Consider the following 25,820-nt stretch of genomic DNA (forward strand, 5'->3'; position numbering starts at 1 on the left):
TTACCCTTTCTTGCTTATTGCACTACAGTTAGCTTAATAAATCCATACTTACAACACTTACAGTGCAACCTGGTCAGGTACCCAGCATAGGACTCGACATTGTGAGCCTTCTCAGCTGCAGCTGTTGGAAGAGAAGCACACCATTATGCATATCACTCTTGCAGACATTCAGCTTGCAGTTTGATAAAACAGTGGAAAACATACTTGCATATTTGTGGGGCATTCTCAGCCCATGCCTCTTGGACCCAGGTGTCCAAGGCTTCACTCTTTCTTCACTTCAGGTTGTTAAAATGGTGGCAACACTGCTCACCTGTGCAGGGGATGTCAGTAGCAATGGTGAATTCCCTGGCCAACTAGTCTCAGGCCTCCACCTTACACTCTGAGCCCTGGAAACCACCCTGCAGTAGCCTGGGTTCATGATTTTTAACCAGGAGCCTAACAATGACTGTAGAATCCTGAACACCCCATCTCTGTGCCCAAAAACTTGCACCTTCCTTCACAAGCACCACCTGCCATATCACCCGTTGATTAGACTCCAGCCTGTTGCAGAATTCCTACCTATCGCGCCTAATATAGGCTGTTTTCCCACCCTTACATGTCATTGAGCAACATTCAAAAAAGTGCCACATTGCTTAGCATTGCTCGAACCTGCTAAGCAGTGCAAAAACTTGCATAACCAAGGTTTTAGCTAAGCTTAGCACAGCCCAAACAAAAGAAGCTATTGGCATGTTTAAGCAGTGTTCAGCACAGTGCAGCAGCAGTGCCATGTTTCGCAAATTTATTTTTAAAATGAAACATATATAATAAATGAAATTACAGACATCTTATCACTGGTATGGACTCGAACCCAGGACCTACTATGCATTAGGCTGTATCTCTACCCATTTAGCTACTCTGATATGAAAATCAGTAGACCTTCAAATATACTACTGGGCCATGCAAACACACTTAAATAGACCCAGACATAAATAATTAATTACATCTGCCTTCTATTTTTAGATGTCTAGCAACTGTCGACTATGTATATATATGATCAATGTTCTGTTCTGTGGTGCTCCACACTGTGCAAACAGCAATTTAGAAAAAAAAAAAAAAACAAAACAAAAAATTAAAATAAGTAAAATGCATAATTATGATAATTGATGTAATCCGTTTTCTTTTTTTAGATGTCTGGCAGATGCCAGCTGTCTACATGTGAGCACAGTCCGGCACTGCTGTGCTCCATGCTGAGCCATGCAAACATACAAAAAGGAAAAAAAAAAACTATTATACATTTGAACCAATTCACAGCATTTCAACAGTAGCGGGAATCAGCACAGGGAACTTCACCCTGTACACATACACAGGCACGGGTAGCCTCTACACTTCTTCCTACATGGAATCAATATCCATGTTCCTATGCTCTCCCTTGGCAGTGCACTATGATTAACATGCATGGCATGCTGCTGAGGGGAACTATGGCCGTATACATGGATACATTCCATGTAGGTCCTACATGGTGCCTATACAGATTGTATTAAATCCTGGGGAATTTTAACATCAGGATCTAGGCAGATAACATTAGGAGGATATATTTCTATAACAAAAAGATACTTTATTAATGTGAGAGAAAAAAAATATAAGAAATTGAAAAGAGGTTGAACTCTTGAACTTTGAAAATTAAAATAAACAAGATGGATAAACATAGTAAGCATAGTATGAGACAAGATAAAAAATGGAGTAAATTTCTATAAAGATATTGAGCATAATAGGAAAAAATCATAGACATATAATATGTAGAATGACTGAAGACATACAAATTGATAACGTGTGTAGATTATAAAATGTATTCTCTGGCACAACAGATATAAATATATTTACAACATCTTATGCAAGACAGTTGTACTCCACAAAGGAGATGGTAAGTTGCCCTAGTGGCATCCCCATAACCTCAGATACTGAAATCAAATTAGATTATTTTGAAAAAGAACCATGCAAACTGGATCCAAACAAAGCAAAATGAGTAGACAGAATTAGTAATAATGACCTGAGAACACTTTAACAAGCACTTACAGTACCATTGTATGTGTTATTTACTAGGTCGTATAAATATAGGGAGATTCCTCAAGATTGGAGACATGCATTTATTAAACCTGTCTTTAAGGCAAAAGGGAGTAGGACAAACCCAGAGTCATACAGACTCTTAAGTCTATTTTTATGTTGTCAGTAAATAATGAAGACGTTTAAAATCAAGATTTCATCTACTAGCCCAGAAGCATTTTAAACTGCATTGCTCCTTTTACTTATACCTCTCAGCAGTTTTGTGGCTGTTTAAATCACTGATTTTTTTCTATGTCTGTTCGCCAGGTTTTCAACCCACTTTTTTCCAGTTGCTAACATGCAGGCTCACTCTGGTCCCTTACCCTATCCCTAATTCCCACCCACACACTCTTACTCTACATTTATACTTCCATAACACCACCCACATATTGCTCAATACCATCAGTTCCCTCCAGAAGAAAGCAATCAATAGAATTGCTTCCAACCGTAACACCTACTCTTGTTTACCACCCAAGTCTCTCTGTCAAACTCTCTTAATCCTTGCTCTTATAGCAATCAAATTACATCTCTACAACTAACACAGTACCCTCTTATTTTTTTCTAATCCTTATTTACAAAAAAGAAAATAAAGAAGAAGTTAAATAAGATGTCCCTAATTCAGATTGTTTCAATATTTCTCTTCACTATACTAGCCTTCATCACCAATTATCAAATCCACCACCTTCAAATTCTTAAGACTTCAACTAATACTCACAAATAATATACACATCTACCCAGCCTGCCTTCTTCCATAACACACTATCTATAAAAACGAACCATATCTGGTTTATTTATCTATAAATATCTCAAAACTAAGTATTCAAATCTATGGTCAAATACCAAACCAAGGCAAAATGCAGCTGGCAAGACTCTTCCCTCTGTGAAATATCGATTAAAAAAATTAGCAGAGGTATTCACCCCAAGCCAGGTCTTACTATTCATAAGACCATCACTTCTAATCCCAAAACAAACCAGTCACCTAATACTTTTCAAGCAAAAAACAGAACCCAAACTCTTCTTACTAAAATGAACCTAAGAAGTATGTTCAATAAAATCCATGACCTTCATGCCTACCTTGCCACATGCACTCCTGATGTGGTCATGGCTACTGAAGCCTGGTTAAAAACGAAATAAAGGATAATGAGACCCCCCCCCGATACAATAAAGGATAATGAGACCCCCCCGATACAATAAAGGGTAATGAGACCCCCCCAATACAATAAAGGATAATGAGACCCCCCCCAATACAATGTACTCAGGTATGAGATCCAAAACAAGCATGCAGGTGGTGTAGCAATCATCTGTGAAAATTCTCTAACCATCACCTTACTTCCACAGGAAATACCCACATTTAACAATGATGAACTTTTAATAGCGCTCCTAAAAATCAACAATAGCAAAACTATATGTAAAACAGCAATTTATATACCACCAGGGAATAACACTGATACTGCTGAAAGCATCGTGTATTGGATATTAAAATGAATTAACCATGAAACTATAATACCTTGGGACTTAAATATAGACTGGCAACTCATAAATTCTACTTCTCCCACTTAATCCATAAACTTGTTCAAGACAATTAATAACCGCATCTACTAGAATCAATAAAACCTCAGGGAGACACTAAACATTAGACTGGATTCTTACAAACAAATCAGACAAACTGACAAAAATAGGCTGCCTCTCAGCTAGGATAAGTGGCCACATTCCAACATATGTTATTAGAACTCACCATAACCTAGATAAACATATTATCTATAATCAAATATGAAATACAAACAATTTCAGCAAAAAGATTTCCAATGAAACACTAAAACAATATAATTGGAATGTACTTAGGACAACACTGCTAGACAGTGCTGTATTAACACTTTAATAATGTATTCTTACAGACCTTAAATAATCTAGCATCAGTACGTAACAAAGGAGCAAATTCCAATCCTGCACCATGGCTGACAAAAGAAATGAAAAGAAGTCATGACAAAAAGGGATAGTGTCTGGAAACATTGCTATAAATATAGAACTCAAAATGCCTCCCAGCAGTTTAGACATTTTAGAAACCCTGCAAAACTCCATGTCAAACAGGACAAGCAAAGATACTATACCAACCTACAAGACAAACATAAAAACAACCCAAAACTTTTTGGTCATCACTAAATAAACTATTCCACCCTGGCAAGACCAGTACTCCCTCTCAAAAAGCAGACAGTAGGACAGACTCTATCCCCACACAGTTTAATTCCTACTTTATACGATCAATATTATCTGTCTTAGACTCTAATACATCTGCTCCATTCTATATACACCCTGTCCATTCAAAACCACCAATAGCTCTTCAATTTTAGTTCAGTTCCTACCTTACTCATAATGAAGTTGATCCTTAAACTAAAAACTACTTCTGTAGCTGTAGACCGTCTGCCATCAGACTGCCTAAAAATGGCCACAAAAGTCATAGCCTCCCTTGTGTCCATACTAATTTATAGGTTCATAGCAGAAAAATATGTCCCATCACTGTGGAAAAAATCCTACATCATACCACTGCACAAAGTTGGCACATCTACTGAGTTTAATAACTATAGACCAATAGCTATTAGAGAAATGCATCCACATGCAGCTGATGCAATACAACATGGCTTTAGGCCCCAGCAAAGCACCCCTACTGCTCTATTACATTTTACTAATATAATAAACCAAGACAGAAACAACGGTCTGCTTGTGTCCACCATGGTCTTGGACTTGTCAAAATCATTTGATACTGTCTCGTAGCAGCAAGGGCTCGTTCAGCTTTCCTTGATAGGACATTCACAGTACTCCTTGTCATGGTCTCTTAGTTACCTATCTCGAAGGTAACAAACTGTTAAATAGCAACAAACCTACTCATCCTTTCAACCAGTTACTACCGGTGGCCCTAATAAGTCTATCCTGGGTCTTCTCCTAGTTAATATATGTATTAATGACCTTCACACCTCCAATCACCATGCTAGTTTAGTTCAGTATACAGAAAACTCAACATTAATATGTGCAGCCTCAACAATAAATAAGCCCCAAGACATTACCCAAAAATCTTTCTCATCTTTAGAAACCTGGCTCAAAGAATCAAATCTCCTACTCAACCCCAAGAAAGCTAAGTTAATGTTTTTTACCTCAAAAAGTTGCCAGAATCAAAAGCTAATTTTTACCATAAAGTCAGCAAATAATACTATCACTGAAACTGTGACTCAGAGTAAACTTGTAGGACTTATAATAGATGATGACCTCACATATGACCAGCATATACTGCACACCATTAAATCTACTCACCAGAAACTAGACTCCCTTTACAGGATCAATAGATTCCTTACAGATACTGTAGGAAAAACTCTAGCAACCACCTTCTTTTGCCAATTCTCTTATATGCTTCTGCTGTCCTAATACACTTAATCAATACTCAAAGAAAGAAACTTGCCTCTTGCTACAATGAAGTAGCTAAATTTGCCACTTATCTCCCTCATAGGACCCTCCATTGTCATAACGTAAAGCAATTAAATTGGCTTGAAAATGCCCTGCACTATATAAGTTATTACTGACCTACTGTCAAGCATATGACCTCCATACCTTTGTTCATAAGTTGCACAACACAGAATGATTTCTTCACTACAGTAGACACGTGATGGTGAAAGGCTAGATTACTATCTACTGATATCCCCAAGTCCCTGACTACTGTGTTGAATCTAAGGGGTGTGCTGTTAATATGGTAGTTCCAGGGCTAGCCAACTTCCAGAAGGTACTATTGTGCACTTCTTGGCATTTAGTTTTCATCTATGGCTTTGACACAAGTTACTTGTATATGTCAGCTCTTTTTCAGAACATTACTGTCAGTGGCAGACACTGTAACTACTTTTAATCTGTAGTCATTTTGAGTTCAGGGAATTAGATGCCAAAAAGGAACAGTCACTGTCTCACATGCAGTTTAGCACACTTCTAATAATGGTGAGAGTTGTTTTTTTTTTCATGTGAGATGAATTTCACTTGTTCTACACAAAGTTAGATCTGGCTTTCTTATGTTTCTCATTTGATCATTCATAACACCACACACATTTCTGTATCATATTAATCAGTCATATAACTCACCAGATTCAATTTCTTTAGCGTATTTCTTTAGTTTGTGAAACTAAATATAATTATCTTGAATGTTGTGCACTCATGAAAAAAAACAGTGGATATTCCAAATACAGTTAGGAATAAAGCACATTTCAGAATCCACAATTTCCAACACATGCACCCTTGGCCCAACAGATGCAACTTTCTTGAACTTAAGATGAAATAACTTGTCCTTGTCTCTTATGCTACAATGTAACATTTGCAATTAACATTGTTTACTAGTAAGTGTGCTGCCAGTTCCATAAGCTGTACTTTCAGATTGCACAATGTTGTATAGGGACCCAGGATGCATGCTTTGCATATTAAATTAAACAAGGCTAAGGCTTCAGTTTTTTTGAAATACACAGCATGCAGCTTGTGATTCTAAGGTTCAGAAAAGCCAATGTACTACAAGGGCTCTATATTTCTAAGTCACAAACTGTGAAATGCAGGATGCTACACTTGGCACATCGCAGTTAAGTGGCAGTAGTTATCTTGGCCCCTACTAGTGACTGATATCCATTTGAGTAGGTTATCACTGCCCAAATTTATGATTGCTTGTGTGTTTTATCATTTCTTATAAATCAAGTACTATATTGCATATACTAATACACACTGTTACCACCACATATAGGAATGCCTGAGTGTATATTTGAGTTTGTGTCAGTATGTGTGTGAACTGAATTTGGTTAACATACTGAACTGAATTTGGTTAAACTGTCTATAAGTCAAACTAGAAATGACCAAGGGGTACTTATGATTCTCCATATTCACAAAAGTTTTGATCAGGGGAATGGTGAATGTATCATTAGCAGGACCTCTGTTAAAGCCAATTCTAGATGCATGGGATACAGTGTATGCGGGAGAATGGTGAATTATTCCCTTGTCAACAAATAGTAAGGTCAGTGCTTGATGTTCCATACAAATGGAATTCATTTAGTTTCTCTAAATTATTTCTTGATCAATGCAAAAAAACCTCTGAGTTGTTTGGATATACCCATTTATATCTATGTATCTCTACAGATAGCTATATCTATCTATCTATCTTTCTATCTATTGATATAGATAGATGTGTGTGTGTGTGTGTGTGTAGTTACATTGACAATAGTCAAAAACTATTGAACCCGCTTACTTCAATGCACATTGCACAAAATATGAGTTATAAAAAAAAAAAAAAAAAATTGTTCTTTTTGTGATGGGGGAAGTCCCATAGTATCCTCCAAGGAAGGCTGCAGTCCATACACCTCACTACCAATATGTATTCTGAGTCCAAGGTCACAAAGCATGGTGGAAAAGGGAAAAAATCCCTAAACCTCACTGTCAAAATTCTTGCAATAAATTAATTTTTGGCAACCCAAGAATCAGTAAAGAAGTCAGGAACTCTGCAGATTGACCCAAAAAAAAAAAAAAAAAAAAAATCAGCCGACAAAAAGAATTTATACTATGCATTCATATATGAACATATGCAATTTTGATATATATATATATATATATATATATATATCTATCTATATATATATATATATATATATATATATATATTTAAAATAGATGAATGATTTATTTTGCAGATCACTTAAGTAATGACTCATTCAACCCCCTCCCTGCAGCAGCCACTGAATAAGCCGAGTTTTTGATAGATCAATTATGATAAAATGTATCTCATCAAACCTGACTTTATTATAGGCTCTATCAATGAATTGATCTAGCTCTCAATCTAGCTGTTTATCTATCTGTTGAGCTTTAACTAGATGCACATAACATGCACAATAAAGCACACAAAATGTGGATGACACCATACCTAATCAACAGAACTCACGGGGCTCATGTTTTTAATGATCACATCCAGGACCACCAGTGGCTGGTATATTTATGACAATGCATTGATAAATAAAGGTTTGCTTTTATCTGTATTGTACAACATGGCTGCATGTTTGTGAGCAGTCTGAACAAATACTGTTTGATAGTGAGGACTCTGTAGACAATTGAGGTTTTTTAATACCCATTTTGTTTTTTGAACACCATCACTGCATATTGTGCCATTCCAGTATGAGATCATTTACAGGATCCATGATACGAGTGCTAGGCTGTGTTTACTGGTATTTGTTGTCAATTTGTTATGTTTAATATTTTTGTTCTACAGATAGATCAGAACTGCATTCATCATTTTATATGGACAATTTTAATAAAGAATCATGCTTTGTACTCATGTTTTCATATAATGAAATGGTTTTACTTTAGGGTGGAACATAACTGCTGACATGAGTTTGAGTTACATCATGTAAAGTTATAAAATATATATATGATTGTGAGATTTTCAGGAACTCTTTTTAAGACCCTAGATGAAAACAGGTAAAGACAGTATTAGAATTTACATTAAAATTCAAATGCCATTTGTTACCTAATTATCTGAATGATTTATTTGCACTCCACCTAGAATGGCATTATGAACTTTGCTGAAATACTCAGCAGGGGATATACCTATTAGCTAAGACCCTTCCACGATGAGTGGGTGAAAGTGAATAGACCAATGATTACAGTCCCTGTATTGTATTTGCCAAAAAATAATCCAGTCATTTTTAGAGATACCTGTCAAAATCTACAGCTATCTTGATACATATAAATAATAATATATCAGTATGTAGCGTCTGTCATTTAAACTCCCTCTAGTAAATAAAATGATGCAAATGGTTAGTATTTCCTTACAGTTTCTAGTTATTTCAAAGTTATTATGCAAGGTATTGCAGCCCTGACTAGGGAATGCTAAGTTTGGGTTCTTTGAAAGGTCTACATTAAAACTAGCCAGACAGAGAGAGAATGAAGTGATGAAGTGATACTTTCTCACCTCTACTTCAAAGGAGATTGCAAAATGTGTTGCTGGCTATGTATACTGTTAATACAGATGTAATAATAATAATAATAATAATAATTATGAAGATGATATGCATTTATTAATCAGGTAGGCCCACTGGGCACACAGTCTCTTTTCAGGGGTGACCTGGGAGCAATGTCTGGTTAAGTGACACACTCAAGCTCACACAGTAAAATAACAAGGACTGAGGGAAGGACACTCTGTACCACAGGAACTACAGCACACAGCCTTAACCCTCTACACCACCTAGATGATCACTGAAGATCAGAAGCCTAGAAGTTGTCATCCAGTCAAAAGGACGGTAGAGTTGGTTGAGTGTCCATTGCACACTCGTCCCGAGAGTAGTCACATGGACATGCTTATCAGACAGATGGGATATCGATGGTCATTTTTTGGAATGAAATAGAAGTCATGGTTTATTTCTATTCCACATTCCAATGCATCTACTTCTCTTAGTTACTTCTTGACAGGCATTCATCCTGTTTGTTCCTTACATTTTTCTGAAAGTGTACATTACAGAAACATAGCTATCATACACCAACCATGCATTCTCCCTGCTTGCACTCAACGTCCTGGAATTGATTCCTGACAATATTAGATCCATCTCAACACTTAAAAAACTTCACAAAAAGAATTAAAACATTTACTCTACAAACAGGCTCACTATAATGCTTACAAAGCAACTCTATCACCTAGTCCTGTCCTTTTTGAAAGGTATATTACTACTCACTAATGCAACTCAATTAAATAACACCTTCCTGTCCCAATATGATAACGCAACTCCTGTAAACTACTTATGCCAAGGACCATTTTCGCACTTGTCTTCCTCTACCCCATAGCCTGTACTACCTTTTCTCTCTATAGCACCCCTCATTTTCCTGCTACTCACCCTAAGTTACAATATTGTGCCTCTTTTTCTTCCTACAGCATAGCTTGCCTATACTGTAAATACTGCCAGGCTATTTATTGTGTGAATACATCAAAGCAAGATTGTAGCTTAACATTGGTAGATTATGAAGAAAACACTTCTTTGTAAATATTTATACATATTGCACTATAATACTAATATAATATAGTTAGTTGTTCTCATATTTCATTGCACACCATAAGATAAGACTGAAATGATTCTTTGAGAGATATATAAATTAACTAAATGTACTATGAAATGTTGTACCATTACAACCACTTACATTAAAGGCCTATTTTTTCCCTACAGGAGGTTCTTTGAAATTAACAGCACCAGATAACAGAGTTAAAACAGGTGATGCAATTACTTTCAACTGTAAAATTGCTGGATTTTTCCCAAGCAGTACTGACGTTGTATGGGAAAAAAATAATGCAGAAATCCCAATTTCAGAGAGAATTGATTTAAAAAAAATCTTAACTGAAGACAACAATCCCGAATTAACTAGCACAATTTCCATTGTTGCTAGCAAGGAAGATATTAAATCATCTATCAAATGTCGCATAAAGCATCCTAATCTGAACGTTGCACTGAATGCAACATATGACATTGGAAGGAGTATTCAAGGTAAGAGACGATATTAACAGAAGGAACACTGTTTTGTAAGAAGAATTGATATCAGACATAGCATAGTTCAGATACAGCCTTCTTTTGCTAAGATTCATTTCTTTAGTTTCATATATTGCAAATTTGCCATTTTATCCTAGAAACGTGACTGATTGCCTTGGCATTTAGCACTATTAGGTATATTAAATGCTTGTATGTTTTCTTCTCCTTTAGCTTGTTAAAATAATTTTAATGTCTTATTTGCTTAAAGAGTGTTAAGTACAAAAAATATTTATACACAAACACAGACAGTACAATATGTATATATATATATATATATATATATATATATATATATATATATATATAATAAACCACAAAATGCAAAATATATTTCTGACAAAACTTTAATAGTACATATATGTTCTTATTTATTTATTTTATTGCCATTTGTTCATTGGGAAAGTCCAAATAGGTCACAAGAGTCCATTGTCAGTGAAGGCCCAGGATGTAAAGTACCAATTTACAAAAAATAAGTTACAGACAACTTGGTAAGGTATATAATTAGTTATTTAGTGATGGGGACTGAGAGAAAATTTCAAACATTAGAGTAAGAAATAGAAAAAAAAAACAACTTTAGTTTGAGACATATTTACAATCCTTGCTAGGTATACCTAAATATCTAAGGCAGTCACAGCAGTGTTTTGGAAAGTATTGCTTATAGTTTATAGATATAGAGCAAGGATAGGAAGAAAGAGAAGGCGAGATTGAATAAGGAGAGGTTAGTGCAGATAGAAAACAAGAGAGGTGATAAGGAATGATACATTTTAGCCAGGAGTGGCTCATGAACAGACCTAGAGTTTGATACGTGGTCATTTAGAGGTGTGAAGGTTATCAATGCAAATGCTAAACAGAAAGGGACCAAACACTGAACCTTGTTATACACCAGTGCTAACAGGGAGGCAAGGGGAGACACTATGTTGCAGTTTGACTATTTGTTGTCAGACAAATAGGTTGTTTTTAAGCCATCCATGAAGGATAATAGTGCAGCATTTTGTAGTAAAGCTTGGGTGAAATCTACGTTTACTACAATATAGGAGTTGCTTTCTCAGGAGATGATGACAACGCATTTCTCAAGGAATTTTAAGAGAGGAGACAGGATAGCAATAGTTTAGAAAGGAAACATTTCTGTTGAGACCCCCTCCCCCATGGAATGGGATGATATAGGATTTTTTCAGATGCATGGTACATAAGACACCTGCATGAATCTGCTGATTCAGATGCTTACTGGGAAATACATGGTTTCTACAGCCATCTAAAAGGTATTCTAGTAGAAGGTCATTTGCAGCTTTAGAGCATGGTTTATGTATGAGCAATTTTTTATAGTAGATGTTGCTACAGCCATTAGGTAAACTTGTTAGTAACCACGACTGAAGATTGATTGAACTCCTGATTTTCACTGGTTAGAAGGGTGTTGGAGGGGGCAATATTTTATATGTTGCTGGATTGAGTAGGGTAAGGTGGTCTGCTAGTGGTGAGGGCAGCAATTTTATTTATTTATTTAACATTTGAAAGCAATCCTTTCCATAAAGTAGTTATTCGATCTTATAGTTATTTTGATGGGAGAGCAGTTTAGTGAAGGACGTGTTATTTTTTCTGCCAGGACTAAGTATAGAATACATTAAGCACCAACATTTTTGAGTAATTTTTGTGATTAAGTTGAAGATGGCTATAGTATTGTATTTTGCCTTTGAGTACTTATTTTTTTAGCTTGGCTGCAAAGTTCTATATACCACTGATTATTTTAAATTTAAACCAGTTTTTCCAAGTGTTGTGCTAGTATGCTTTATGGTTTTGCTTACAATGGACAGCCAAAGAGTGGAGTGGGTGGGTGGCCTGCTTTTTCTCTTTTTTTTTTCTACAGAGGAACAAGGCTATTTAGGGTCCTAAGGAATAAATTATTTAAGGTTGTCACAGTTTTAATTAGTGGGATATGCTGGGAGGTGGTCACTTAGAGAGTTGGAATAAGTTCCACTGATGACATATTTAGTAGGGTCTGAGACTATTATTGTGTTTACCTTTACAACAGTGAAACATAGTGGTGTGATTGATCATACGAGCAAACCGTAACCACAAAAATCAAAACAGCGACTGTTTTCAATGTTTGAAAATTAGCAAATTGAAAAGCAGATTCACTGATTTTCAAACATTAATGTCAAAAAGAAAATTTATTCAAGTGTAAAGCAGGGTGGCAAGTCCCCCTGCACCCCCCATGTGGGGGGGTGCTGCAGCCCCCACCCCCGCACTTTAATATCTAACTCCGTGATCGCACTACAGTGGGGAAAGGGATCATTTTCCAATCCCCACTATAGTGCAATCCACCCCAAAATGCTGAATCTGCAATGAGCGAATGTCACTGTGCATTTGCTCATTGCACGTTCCAACCTTTTTCTGTTTGGCATTTGCAAACTTTGCAAATGGCCTTTCAGACAATTGCTGTTCACCCTAGTGCAAAATTCACACATGAAGGTAAACCTATTTTTGAATCTAAAATTGAGCATGTATCATGGCTGTTGCTGTATTTATTGAGTTTGTGATAAATTGAGTAATGTCAAATAGGTTGATACAAAAAGAGGGACTTTCAGTTGTTAAATTTTGCCAATAAATATTAACATTCACCAGCATGATTTTTCACGTTTGTTATAGCGCTGGATACCCAGGAGAGAAATTTCTCAACTATGTGGATGTTGTTAATGAGGGTGGGGGTGGAATACAATAATATACAATGTTTTGTTGATATTTAGTTTTAATACTGCTATGAGTATTTCAGCTTTCTGAAATTTGGTGATGAGACTGGTATAGAAGGAGAGGTTGTAAGAGCTGAGGTTGAGTAAGGGTACTCAACCTCCTTTTTTGCGATGTCACTTGTTACATGTGATGTTGTAACCAGAAGGTAGTACTTCTGTATCTGTTATAGTGGACTGACACCAAGTTTCATTGAGGGCTAGGATATCTTGATATAGATTGATGACTATAGTTTCTCTGACTATTAAATCATTGTCATATAATTTGTATCTATTTTTAACCAATTTTCATATTATGTCTAAGCTGGTCTAATTATTTTAACTGTATTTGTGTTTTGTATCATTTTTATAGATTGTAAAATTATTTTTCTCCCCAGGTCTCTGCAGAAAATGGGCAGAAGTTTCCTGGTAATCAAATATCAATAAGTGTTTGATAAAGTAGATAATTTTTCATGTTTGTTTTATAGGATAGGGAAGGAGCACGTTTTGACTAAGGGAGAAGAGTTACCTAAGTTATTATGTTATTTAATTATGTTGGTCATTTTTGGCTTTAGGTTTTGGATTAAAGGGCTGGGACTTGGGTGAATGTCCCCACATATAGGGATTTTAGAGTTGTATAGTAATATGTGCAGAGCTGAGTTCTTTAATAGGAGCAGTGGCAAGTTGCCATGTCTTACAGAACACAGCCAAGTAACATACAATAAAATATTCTGCAGTACATAGCCTTGCTGCTGCATTATTTGACTATGGTTATGTACTTGCTGAAGTTACTTACAAGAAAGAAGTGGAGAAATATATATAGATATAACTGTTGACTTTCAAATAGATGACTGGTATGTAAATGAGCATATATACAGCTGCTTTGTTGTTTAGCTAGACTTTGACAGTTACATAATAGCTAGACAAAAATGTGTGCTTTGCAGAACTGAAACATAAAAATAAAGCTTTAGTCAGCTCCATGGCAGAGAGAGAGAAATCCTTGACTACATCCCAGATGTCCCATATTCAGTTAATGGCATAAGTGCTAATGAGGTAAGAAAGGATAGAAGTGAGCAAGCTGAAAGCAGTTCAGTCATGTTTGTGGAAGGAAGATGCTTCAGATCAGTGCTGTGGTGCCACCTACAGGAATGAAGGTGTACTGTTTGCAGAAATAACCTTGGGAGCCATTACTGCAAACTAGTGCATAGCATATGCACAAGATTGGTGTGTGTGTGTGTGTGTGTGTGTGTGTGTGTGTGTGTGTGTGTGTGTGTGTGTGTGTGTGTGTGTGTGTCTCAGCGTGTGTTTGTGTGTGCGTGTGTATCTGTGTGTGTGTGTGCGCGCGCGCTAACATGCATATGCCTCATGTGAATGGTAATAGTGGAGCTGGAAACCAACCTACAGCAGTAAGCTGCAGCAATGTCAGACTGGCTGTTCCCTCACATTCAATGCTTACTTCTTAGGGGTATGTGTGGGCTGCATAGGCTGTCCTCCAGGGAACAAATGGATGACAGTAATCTAACATTGAAGAAGGCAGCATGAACAAGTCATTTGGGTGCTAGAAGGGGAGCCACTGAGGGAATCATGTGAACTAACACACACACACACACACACACACACACACACACACACACACACACACACACACATGCAGACAGATTCACACAAAAAAGCAACTTCAAAATGAGTTATACTAGGCTTATACCCTTTGGTTCTTCTTATTTCACCATATTCATACCACAGACTTGGCTTAATTTTCATTTGTTTTCTTATTCTCTTTTCCATCCTGTTCAGATTCCTTTGTTCTCATAACATGCGTGTATGAAGTCTGTTTCTTCCGTAACCCATAACTTAGTTCAGTGGTATTCGACAGATGAGTACTTTTCCAGTAAAGATGCTTAACTTTTAAGACAGATAAACCTATTTTGTTAAACATGTCTTTCCAGAAAATAAATATTTTTCTTTTGTTTTTGAAATGTTTTTTCAAAATCATTTGGCTAAAGCATTGAACCGAGGTTGCATCTGCTTGATCTGGTGGTAAACCAGGTGGATGCAGAGATCCCACTTCTTCTTCTTCTTTTTCTTTCAGCTTTTCCCAGTTAGGGGTCACCACAGCAGATCCCTTGTCTGCTCATTATTGGCAGTGCAGTTTTATGGTGTCGAGTTGCCAGCCCAGCGCCCAACCTTCCACAGAAGGCACACATACACACACACTCATGCCTAGGGCCAATTTAGAGTGTCCAATTCACATACAGCATGTCCTTGGGATGTGGGAGGAAACCGGAGCAACCAGAGGAAACCCACGTGACCACAGGGAGGACATGCAGACTCTGCACAGAAGGCACCCCAACCAAGAATTGAACCAGAGAACCTCTTGCTGTGAGGTGGCAACGCTAACCACTTCACCACCGTGGCCACCTGGATGCAGAAATCCCACTATAACTATCAAAAAAAAAAAAAAAAAAAAAAAAGAGTAGAAGCTTTGTTTTATTTATACTTAATTCTTATTACATAATATGTACATAATATCTTATTTTTCATACTTCATGCAACATTTTTGATAACTATTTAAGATGACTAAAGAAGAAGAATCACGAATTTGATTATACATCAGTATCTTATATCTCATCCTCCATATAATCCATAAAATGCTAACATTTTATCCAATTTATTATATTTGATCATATCTACTGTTCATTAATATGCATAAAACATCATATTCATATCAACATTTAAAAATATTCATTAAATGTATTTATATTTTTTATTTACTTATTGACATTTGATGTCCAGGAATGTCCGACTGGGTAGAAACCCATTTTCAGTGGAAGCCTGGGGAGAAAAGCTACAAATTCTCTAGTACATAAATGGCAAACCTCTTATGTTCTGTATTATTTATTTATTTATTTTATTTATTTTATTTTACATTTGTTAACCGGGCTAGTCTAACTGGATATATTTCCATTTTCAGCAGAGGCCCGGGGAGAAAAGCTCCACATATAGACAACGAGGTATAACAAAACAGATTACACTCAGCTAAGACTTTGACAATGAAAATAATTACCAAAAGAAAAGGACTTTAAATTCCTAGACAATGTAAATAGCAACATGTTAAGGCTTATTACATCTTTTAAAACCAAGAAGAGAAAGTGCAAGACCAAGGAAGAGGAAACAATGATAGATGGAGAGAGCAGATTTATAAAAGATATATAGTTTCTGGAATAGAGTCATAGCCATATAGGAGGAAAGATATAGGGGAGAGGTCCATAAATGGTAGAGGAAGAGAACTAAGGTTGAAAGCAGGAGGTACAAAACAATAGGGAGAGAAAAAAGAGGGTTAACTAAGGAAATTAACTTTCAATCAGGATTAGAGCAGGGGCACATCCAGTGGCTTATAAGGTAAATTCTAAGTTTTTGTTTAAACAGAACAGTAGATGCAATGGAAGTAAGTTCGGTAGGAAGTTGATTCCAGTGTTTACCAATGGAATTTGAGAAGAGGGAATCACCAGCTAGGTTATTAGATTTGGTTAAGGTGACTAGCAGTTTATTAGATGATCGGAGTGAGTTCAGATTAGAATAAGGGGTTAAGAGGTTAGAAAGTACAGGTGTGTTATGAGGTTGGTGGAAAGCTCTTTGGACAAACGTGAGTTGGGAAAGAAACAGCATGTTTGTCAGTTCTAGCCAGTTAAGTTGCTGCAGATTCAGACAGTGGTGAGTTCTGAAAGGCTTACCAGTAACAAATCTAGCTATATTGTTGTAAGTGGTAGACAGTTTGGAGAGATTGTTTTTCTTGAGGTTAGTATAGATTGGTGAGGCATAGAGAAGAGTGGAAATAAGGTGAGAGTGAGCAAGAGTAACTTTGGCTGGGGAGGTTAAGAAAGTTTTAATTCTATAGAGAGAGCCAAGTTTCCTGTTTACAGATTTAATGGTATTGTTGATATGACAGTCAAAGGAAAGATTGTTGTCAATCGTGACTCCTAGCAGTTTTGTAGTAGAGTCAGGAGATATAAGAGTTCCATTATTAGATAAGATAGTGAAGTCTAATGTAGGGGATCTGGTAGTAGGCCTAAAAAGTAAGAGTTTGTTTTTTTTTGCATTTAGGAGGAGGCAACGTTTTAGGAACCAAGTTTCAACTTTGGAAAATACAGTTTGAGTATTAGTTTGTAGTTCAGAAATGGATTTAGCAGAGCAAATTAGTGTGGAGTCATCAGCATATTGTATGCATGTAGCTAGGGAATAGCTACTTGTAAGTCATTTATAAAGAGGGAGAAAAGAAGGGGTCCGAGAATAGAGCCTTGGGGTACCCAGTGAAATTGGGAGAAGAGATGAGAGTTTGTTATCCCAGAGGACAGCCTGTTTCCTGTTAGTGAGATAGGATCTAAACCAGTGGACAACCTTAGATTCTAAGGATAGGGATTCAAGAATGTTTAAGAGGAGTGAGTGGTTGACCATGTCAAAGGCTTTGGACAGGTCAATAAAAAGAGCTGAAGACAGGATGTTATTATTGCGATTTTTGTTAATAAAGTCTGTGAAGGAGAGGAGAGCGGTAGTTGTGCTATGAAAAGGCCTAAAGCCATGTTGACAGTTAGAGAGAATGTTATTTGTTATTAAGTGGTTCATTAACTGATGGTGCACACATTTTCCATGATTTTTGCAAGTGGGGACAAGAGAGCAATGGGTCTATAATTAGAATATTCATAGGAGTTACCTCCTTTATGTAAGGGTATGATGTGAGAAATTTTCCATATGTCAGGTATGGTTGCTTCATTTACAGTTCTATTAATAAGGATGGATATAGGGTAGGCTATTTCAGAGGCTGCTTTTGAAGGAATTCAGATGGAAGCTGGTCTGCCGAGGGTACACGGTTTGAGTTTGTGGATACATTTCTGTATAAAGGTAGTGGAGATAGGTTGAAGCCTAAAGGTTGGAAGATTGAGGGATGTAAGGTCAGGGATACTAGTATTGTCACTAGAGATGGGAGGCTAAGGAATTGATAGTATCAATAAAGAAAGAGTTGAAAGTATTGGCAGTATCAAGGGAGGAATTCTTTTCAGACCGGAAGGTGATGGGGTGGTAGTCTGTCCAGGGTGAAGAAGTCTGTTTAGGGTTGACCAGAATTTTTGAGGGTTATTGTGTTTTGCTTGCTGGAGATTACTATAATAATTCTTTTTATCAGAGAAAATAGCTCTTTTGGTATTGTTTCTTAGGTGCCTAAAGGTCTGTTGGTCTATGGGAGATTTGGTGGTTCGCCATTTTTTCCAAGATTTGTTCCTAAGTAACATTTTTTGTCTTGTATCTTTAGATAGCCATGGGGCAGGTTTAGATTTAATTCGGATGGAACGTTTTGGTGCATGATTATCTAGAATTTTTAGGAATGTGGTGTTAAAGTATAGAACAGCTTCTTCAAGAGGAAGTGTCTTAAGTGGGTTCCAGTTGCAGGCACTTAGTTCAGTTTTAAATTGAATAGGGTTGAAGCATTTGAGATCACGTAGGGTCTTATACATTGGAGAATTGTTAGAGGCATTTTTTTGTCTTATAATGTAGGTTAGATTGTGGTCACTAAAGTCATCGGGTAGCGTTCCGGACTGATAGTTTAGTTGAGGTTTGTTAATGAGAATCCAATCTAGAATACTTTCTTTGTTGTTAGGTTTGTTAATCCTAGTGGGGGTGTTTATTATCTGAGTAAAGCCATGGAGGTTGATATGAGAAGTTGGGTTATTAGTGTTTATTGAGGACCAGTCAAGGTTGAGGTCTCCAAGTATTATAGTTTCTTGTGGGTAGGTGGAAGTAATGCAACTGAGGATGTTTTCTAAGGAGGCAGAGTTATTTCCAGGAGGTAGATATATGCAGATAATATAGATTGCTTTTTTAGGGTTTAGTTGTAGCTTTGAGATAAGAAGCTCGGTATTGTTAATGTCCAGTTTATCATGGGGGTACTAATGTTAAATTTAGTTCGGTTTTAAATAGTAGTGCCACTCCCCCGCCTTTTTTAGTTTTGCGGTCGAGTCTCAAGATATTGTAACCTGGAGGAATGATTTCATTATCTAGAGTGTAGGGTTTTAACCAGGTTTCAGTCAAACAGAGAATATCAAAGGAGTGGTATTCAAGAAGGGAGTGGAGATGGGTGATTTTGTTATTGACACTACGGATATTAAGGTGCCCTATGAGTAGAGTATTTGCATTGGAGGTTTGTAGTAGAGGGGATGAGTTTAGTGAGGCAGGTATGGTGTCAGATGAAGTAGTTCCGGGCCCTGGGTTGGGGTGGATGTCCCCATCTGCCAAGGTAGAGTGGTTAAATTCCAGGTAAGCTTTGTTAGGACAGTTTAGTAAGTATTTTAGTTTCCTAAACCAGAGATTTTGAATTTTAATGTGAGACAGCCTATGATATCTGGCTAGGAGATAGCTAGAGGTAGAAGTAATGTTTACATGTGTGAAGTTTAGGCTATCAGTTTCAGAGGCAGTATGTTTGGAAGAGTAGTTAAAGTGGTAGCTAGGATTTAATTCATAACAGGTCAGGAAGTAGGGTAGTGTGAGAGTAAGAGAAATAATGAGCATAAGTGTTAGCTTTAACAGAGTAGTTTCTGTTACAGAGGTCTTGGGTGGAGGTTTATAGTCTTTAGTGGACATGTTGAGGTGAGAGTGAAAGGAATAGACGAAGGGGCCTAGGCTAATATTGTAGATTAAGTAAGAGAAGCTTAAGAGTCAGAATATGTAATTAGCTTTGGGTGGGTAGGAGAGGTAATTAAGGAAGGTAAAAGTTGGGAGGGAGTTACAGATGAGGTAGGAGTCTGGGATAGGTGTAAATATAGAGTGGGAGGGGTAAGTGAGGTATAAGGCTAGGGGTACGTGGGGTGGGTGGGATAAGGGGGTAGGGAGGGGAGCGGAGCGGGGCAGAAACAGTTAGAGAAGAGAGCGTAATCAATCAGCTAAGCAGGGAAGCTGAAACACTACGAGTTTCATATACTACGTAGTTTAATCAGTGAGTATAGAAGAGTTAGGTAAAGAGAGAAGGAAATGTAAAGGCAGTATGCAGGAATATAGCAGGTACAAGGTAAAGTAAGAAAATGTACAGTTTACAGAGGGACACTGAGAGGGGTATTTGAGAGTAGGTAAATAGAAATATTCAGGATATAGTCGTATAGTAAACCAGAGAAAGGAGTGCAATAGCCAGGAAGGTACTGGAGAGACAGTGAGGACACAGAAAAGGCAAGGCAAGTGGAGCGTCACAGCAATAGTAAGGCTAGCAGACGAGGGGGACTTCAGGTCAACCAGGGGCGGGAGGGAGTAGTAATAATAGATAAAGGGGAAGAGGTGATTACTATAATGCAGGAAAGCAAGGGACAAACGCAACCTAAGCTGGTGCCACGTGTGCTGCCCACCAAAGGACTAAACATAAAATAATTAAGCAATATGGACATACAGTCAGTATAGGAGAGTTTAGAACTCAAAAACCATCACTGAAGAGGAGCTAGGGGTGCTTCCTGGGTGCCGTCACAAATAGCCTGAGTTGTAGCTTCTGGGAGACAAGGGAGATAGGCCAGCAGAAGAGGGGACACCCGATGAGGAGCACTAGGCTTTAATGCTGCAATACAAAAAAAGAAAAGGAGGGTTAGGAGACAAAAGGTAACAGAAAGAGCAGAGGTGGTTAGCAATAGAATGGGTAGAGAGGTACCAAAGTAAGAAGAGTATAGGTGTAAGAGAGAGAGAGAGAAAAAATATATATTTCCAAGTCACAGCAACAGGTATTCCAAAGAAATAGTCATTACTAGCATCAGCAGTTATAATACATTAGCACATGTTCATTCACTTTACCAGTATAAAGTAGATATATGTACATACAAGGTTTTAGAGTCAGTGCAGAGTATTTTTAAACAGTAAAAAATGTAATAGGATTTAACGCTGTAAAGAAAATGTATTGGGAGATAATGCTATTCACCCTGTGCTGGGTATAACTAATTATTCTGTAGCAAAATGTTTCATGATTTCCACTTTTTGAAATATAATACATAGTCTATTCTTAACCTGCATATATTTAGCAATACCTTTCACAGGATGTTTTTCTAACATTAGTCTCTACAGAAAGTATTGAATCTCTAAAACATTCTTTTTTAAATCTTTCCTATATGTAATAGCATTTTAATATTAATAATATCTTAATTTTACTTTACTTTTGTATAAAATTATTTCATAATCTCTTCATACCATATTTTCTGTTATTAAATGAATTTATCGATTTCAATTTCCATCTGCATATTAAAACATAATACAGTTTTTCTTTGTACTTCATAACATTTTTACAACCTACATCCCATACAGATTTATATTTTGTTCATAAAGTCTTGCCTATACTAATCCTTATTTTTTGAAAAAAAAATCCAGCACATATGTAAGACATTAAACACAGATCCACACACCCACACATACAAATATTGGATTGATCAGTTCCAAACCACCCTTACTTTTAGCAAATGAAACAACCCTTCTCTTAACTGGATTCAACTTGAACCTCACAAAAAAGAAAAAAAAATATCTGTAATACTTCATTTTCTATCTCTTTTGGTAAAAAAAAAACACTCCTTACAATAAACTAATTTATATAAAACTTAAGAATGAAACTAATACATTTTTGAAAAAGATAAATCAAATGTGTTCAACATATTCGTAATGTTTCTTCTTGTAGCAATTGTCTCTATTGTTTCTCATAAACTGTACACCTCCATATTTAATGTTAGCATGCTTATTTCTGTAAGAAAAACAGATATCAGCAAATTTAATATCTCTTTTACATTTAGTGTTATTATTTCTTAATCCCACTATATCCAATCATTTACATATTTCGAAAAAAAAAACTTTATATAATCCAAACTTTATTTTTACATGTAATTAGTAAATCATCAGCATATGCTTAAATATATTGCTATATTCACTATATTGCAAAAAAGCAATTCACCTCATTGTACATATGATTTTGCCACTTCAATAATAGCATTCATAGGAAAAGAACATAACATGCCACTTAAAGGGCATTCTTGTTGTACCCCTGTAGAAACTTTAATGTCATTATGGAACTAAGCAGTAATTAAAATTTCAACATGCATATCCTTACATACAGTTGCTAAAAACTGTACAATTTACTTTGTTCTTCCATGTTGTGTTGTTGTTGTGTCTTTCGGCTTTTCTCGGTTAGGGGTCGCCACAGCGGAACTCCAGTCCGCTAATGATTGGTAGTTGATTTTTACATGCCGAGTTACCAGCCCTGACGCACAACCTTCAACGAAGTTACGCCCATTCATGCATGTCTCCACGCAGAAGACACTCTAGCTGAGAATCGAACTGGACAGCGTCTTACTGTGAGGCGACAATGCTACCACAGCACCACCACACTTTGCTCTTCCATATGCCCTTAAAATAAAAAAGTGCATCATGTTCAACAGAATCATATGTTTTTGCAGCATCACAAACTGCCACATTACTATCACATTCTCCTTTTTTAATACCACTTATAATTTATTTACATATTATCAATTTGTTTGCATCATCAATTTTTATAAAACTCATAACCTATTCCATCCAGTCTTTGCAAACTTTTTTTTTAATTTGCTGGTCAGTTCATCTATTGGAATATATAAAATAACGTCCTTATGAAAACATGATTCTTTTTCTTTTTTTTTTTTTTTACTTTCCACTCACTAAACATATTTCTATTCTGTTTTAATATAAATCTTCAGTATACTGCTCAAAAACATTCGTAATAGGCTTCATACCAGTTACCATTATTATTATTATTATTATTATCATCATCCAGAATAGGCAGCATCCATCCTTCATCATATTTAACCTTTGCTCCAAAGAAATGGTGACACATCTTCACTTCCCCTAACAAGCAAATACATATTTTTCTATTCTTAATCTTTCTTTCTCATCCATATCAATTAAAGCATATTTTTTTTCTCTTAAACCATTAGATTTTTCTTTTTCCATCTTCCAATAAACCTTTTCTAAGCAAATGTAATCTCTTTCATATCTGTCTTTGAAAGCAACCCATCACTGATTTATATCTTTACAAAAAAACTTTCATAGATAAATTCTCTTTATAATCTCTCAATCTCTTCCTTAAACCATGATTGTTTAACTTCAGCTATTAACCTTTAATTCCTTCTGCTTTCTTTAATGTATCTAGCTGATGCAAAGATGTTTGTTTCTATAGCACAATGATTAGTGAAACCAAATTAAAAAAGTTTTATATTTCACTTCTTTGAGAGCCTCATATTATAAAACATAATCAATTTTTGTCTTCATTGAGCCTTATATATATATATATATATATATATATATATATATATATATATATATTCTCCATCTTTTCACCTAAACACAATAAAACTTCTTTCATTTTCCTATACAACCTATATCCTCATTAACATTACCTGTCTTCTTTCTTAAATTTATTTATTTTTCTTAAATTACAATTAATATCTTCTATAATAATAATGTCAACATTTAACATCCAAAATGTCTTTAGTTCTGTAAAATGTAACTCTCTATATTTGTTTTGGGTATATGCTTAAAAAAATGTACTTTCCATACCTTACTTCTAGTTAGAATATCACAAATAACACAACTTTTAGGTTTAACTATTACAAAATCAATAATCTTATCCTCAAATTTTATCAAAACAGAAGTAACAGCACACATCTTCCCCAAAGCTCAGAAGTATTTTATTCCCCATATCATTCTGTTTTTTTAATAATACTAAGAAACTAATATCTAGCAAACATATTAAATTACTTTTTTGCCTTTTAGACCAAAACAAGGCATGAGACTTCTCTTTAAATTTATTAAAGTTTTCACATTCAAAGACATAATATTCCATCATTTTCTTTGTCTTTTCCTCTTTCTGACCCTTTTCCCAATTTCCCCTTTTCTCCAGCCCACTTTCTTCTTCGATTTCTTCACTAGATAAATATTGTAATTGATCTTTCATCTCTTTATCATACCCACAAACTTCATCTAATGCTTTATTGGTCATTTTTTAACACTCTGTTGTATGCCTTTCAAGTCTAGATACCAAATGTTTAATTAATTTAATCACAATAAAACCAAAAATGATTGGTCCTACATTTTCTGCAATGCAATATACATTCTTTGTTAATATGTCTTATTTCACTTTATTGGGAATACCTCCTTTTAAGATATTTATGGATTAACTATTCAGCTAATTTACACTAAAACATGTCTTAGGCTGACCTTAACACCCTACCATTCCCCTTTTCCCATTAATTATGACAAGATTGGGTGCACGCATACTGTTTCCATCTTTATATTCTAAATATACAAATAATTCTGACTCCTCAGACCACAGAAAATAGCTAGTTGTCTTTACATACTTTAACATCTTGTCTGACAACTTTGTTACTAATATTATAAACGACAAGAAACTATCTTAACTTGCAACATTTTCTGTATATACTGTTGATAATCAGTATCTTGTTATTGTACTAAAGTCAACAACCTGTAATGTTGTTTACTATTGCTGCAACTTTGTATCTCTATCATGTACATGATGTGGAGCTTTTCTCCCCGGGCATCTGCTGAAAAAGGACCTGCGTCCAGTCGCAATTTCCCGGTAAACAAATGTAAATAAATAAATAAATAAATAAATAAAATGGCCCAATCAAAACATTTTTAAGTTTATCACCTAACTTGCATTTAGAAAAAAGTCCAATATTTCTTTCTTTGTAGCACCTGCAGTACAAAATGTTCACCCTAAGCATTTTATTAGTTCCTTTAAGTATATATTCATTCCACAGTGAGCAAAAGGATTTTGTTTCAAACATGTTTACAAAAGTTTTAGCTATTTCATACTTTTCAAAAGTCAGTTCATAAAATGACTCATTACCAATAAATATGAATGCTCTCTGGAATAATGCACAAAGTACTTATTACATTGTCCCATACATAATTGTACCTGTCAATTCATCACCTTTCTTAGACTCTATTTGTATTACATGCTTTGCTTTTACTGCTGAAACATTTACAGTTTTAACACTGTCCCTTACTTAATAGTAATAGCGTACAACATATGATTAATTGAATGAACCTAAAAGTCTGGTTTCTCAAAAGAAATATATTTTTCATCTTTACCACGATCAGTATTAGCTATTCCACTAACATCCGTCTGCAATTCAAGCACATGGTCTGCAATGTGGCTTCTTGCTGCTGTATTTCATCTGTTAAAACGTCTGACCATGACACTGTAAGCCTGTCTGCCAGTCCTGCTTCTCTTGTCTTTTGGCACAACGTCTCATCATTTAGACCTCCTTCTTGCACCACGATAATAACATGCAGCGATCCTTCTTCTGCATTACTTAAATCCATTTTTCTTTCAGAATAGAACTCCATCCAGAAATGTCACAGTACTTTCAGATCCTGCTGACTGATGCTCATCACTACT

At 35.9% G+C, this 25,820-nt stretch overlaps 1 protein-coding gene across 6 annotated transcripts in view; it reads left to right on the forward strand.

Moving 5' to 3' along the window:
• The window catches only part of SIRPB1 (signal regulatory protein beta 1), a 1,192,076-nt gene that overhangs the window by 980,864 nt on the left and 185,392 nt on the right, over positions 1 to 25,820 (forward strand). For all 6 annotated transcript variants that reach the window (XM_044090420.1, XM_044090421.1, XM_044090417.1 and 3 more), the window contains one exon: positions 10,290 to 10,604. In XM_044090420.1, coding sequence (XP_043946355.1) covers positions 10,290 to 10,604 — 315 coding nt within the window. The remainder of the gene's footprint in view (positions 1 to 10,289; positions 10,605 to 25,820) is intronic.

The sequence above is a fragment of the Protopterus annectens genome, chromosome 12.part0, assembly GCF_019279795.1.
Source record: "Protopterus annectens isolate FY-2018-M chromosome 12.part0, PAN1.0, whole genome shotgun sequence".
In the NCBI taxonomy this organism is placed as follows: Eukaryota; Metazoa; Chordata; order Ceratodontiformes; family Protopteridae; genus Protopterus; species Protopterus annectens.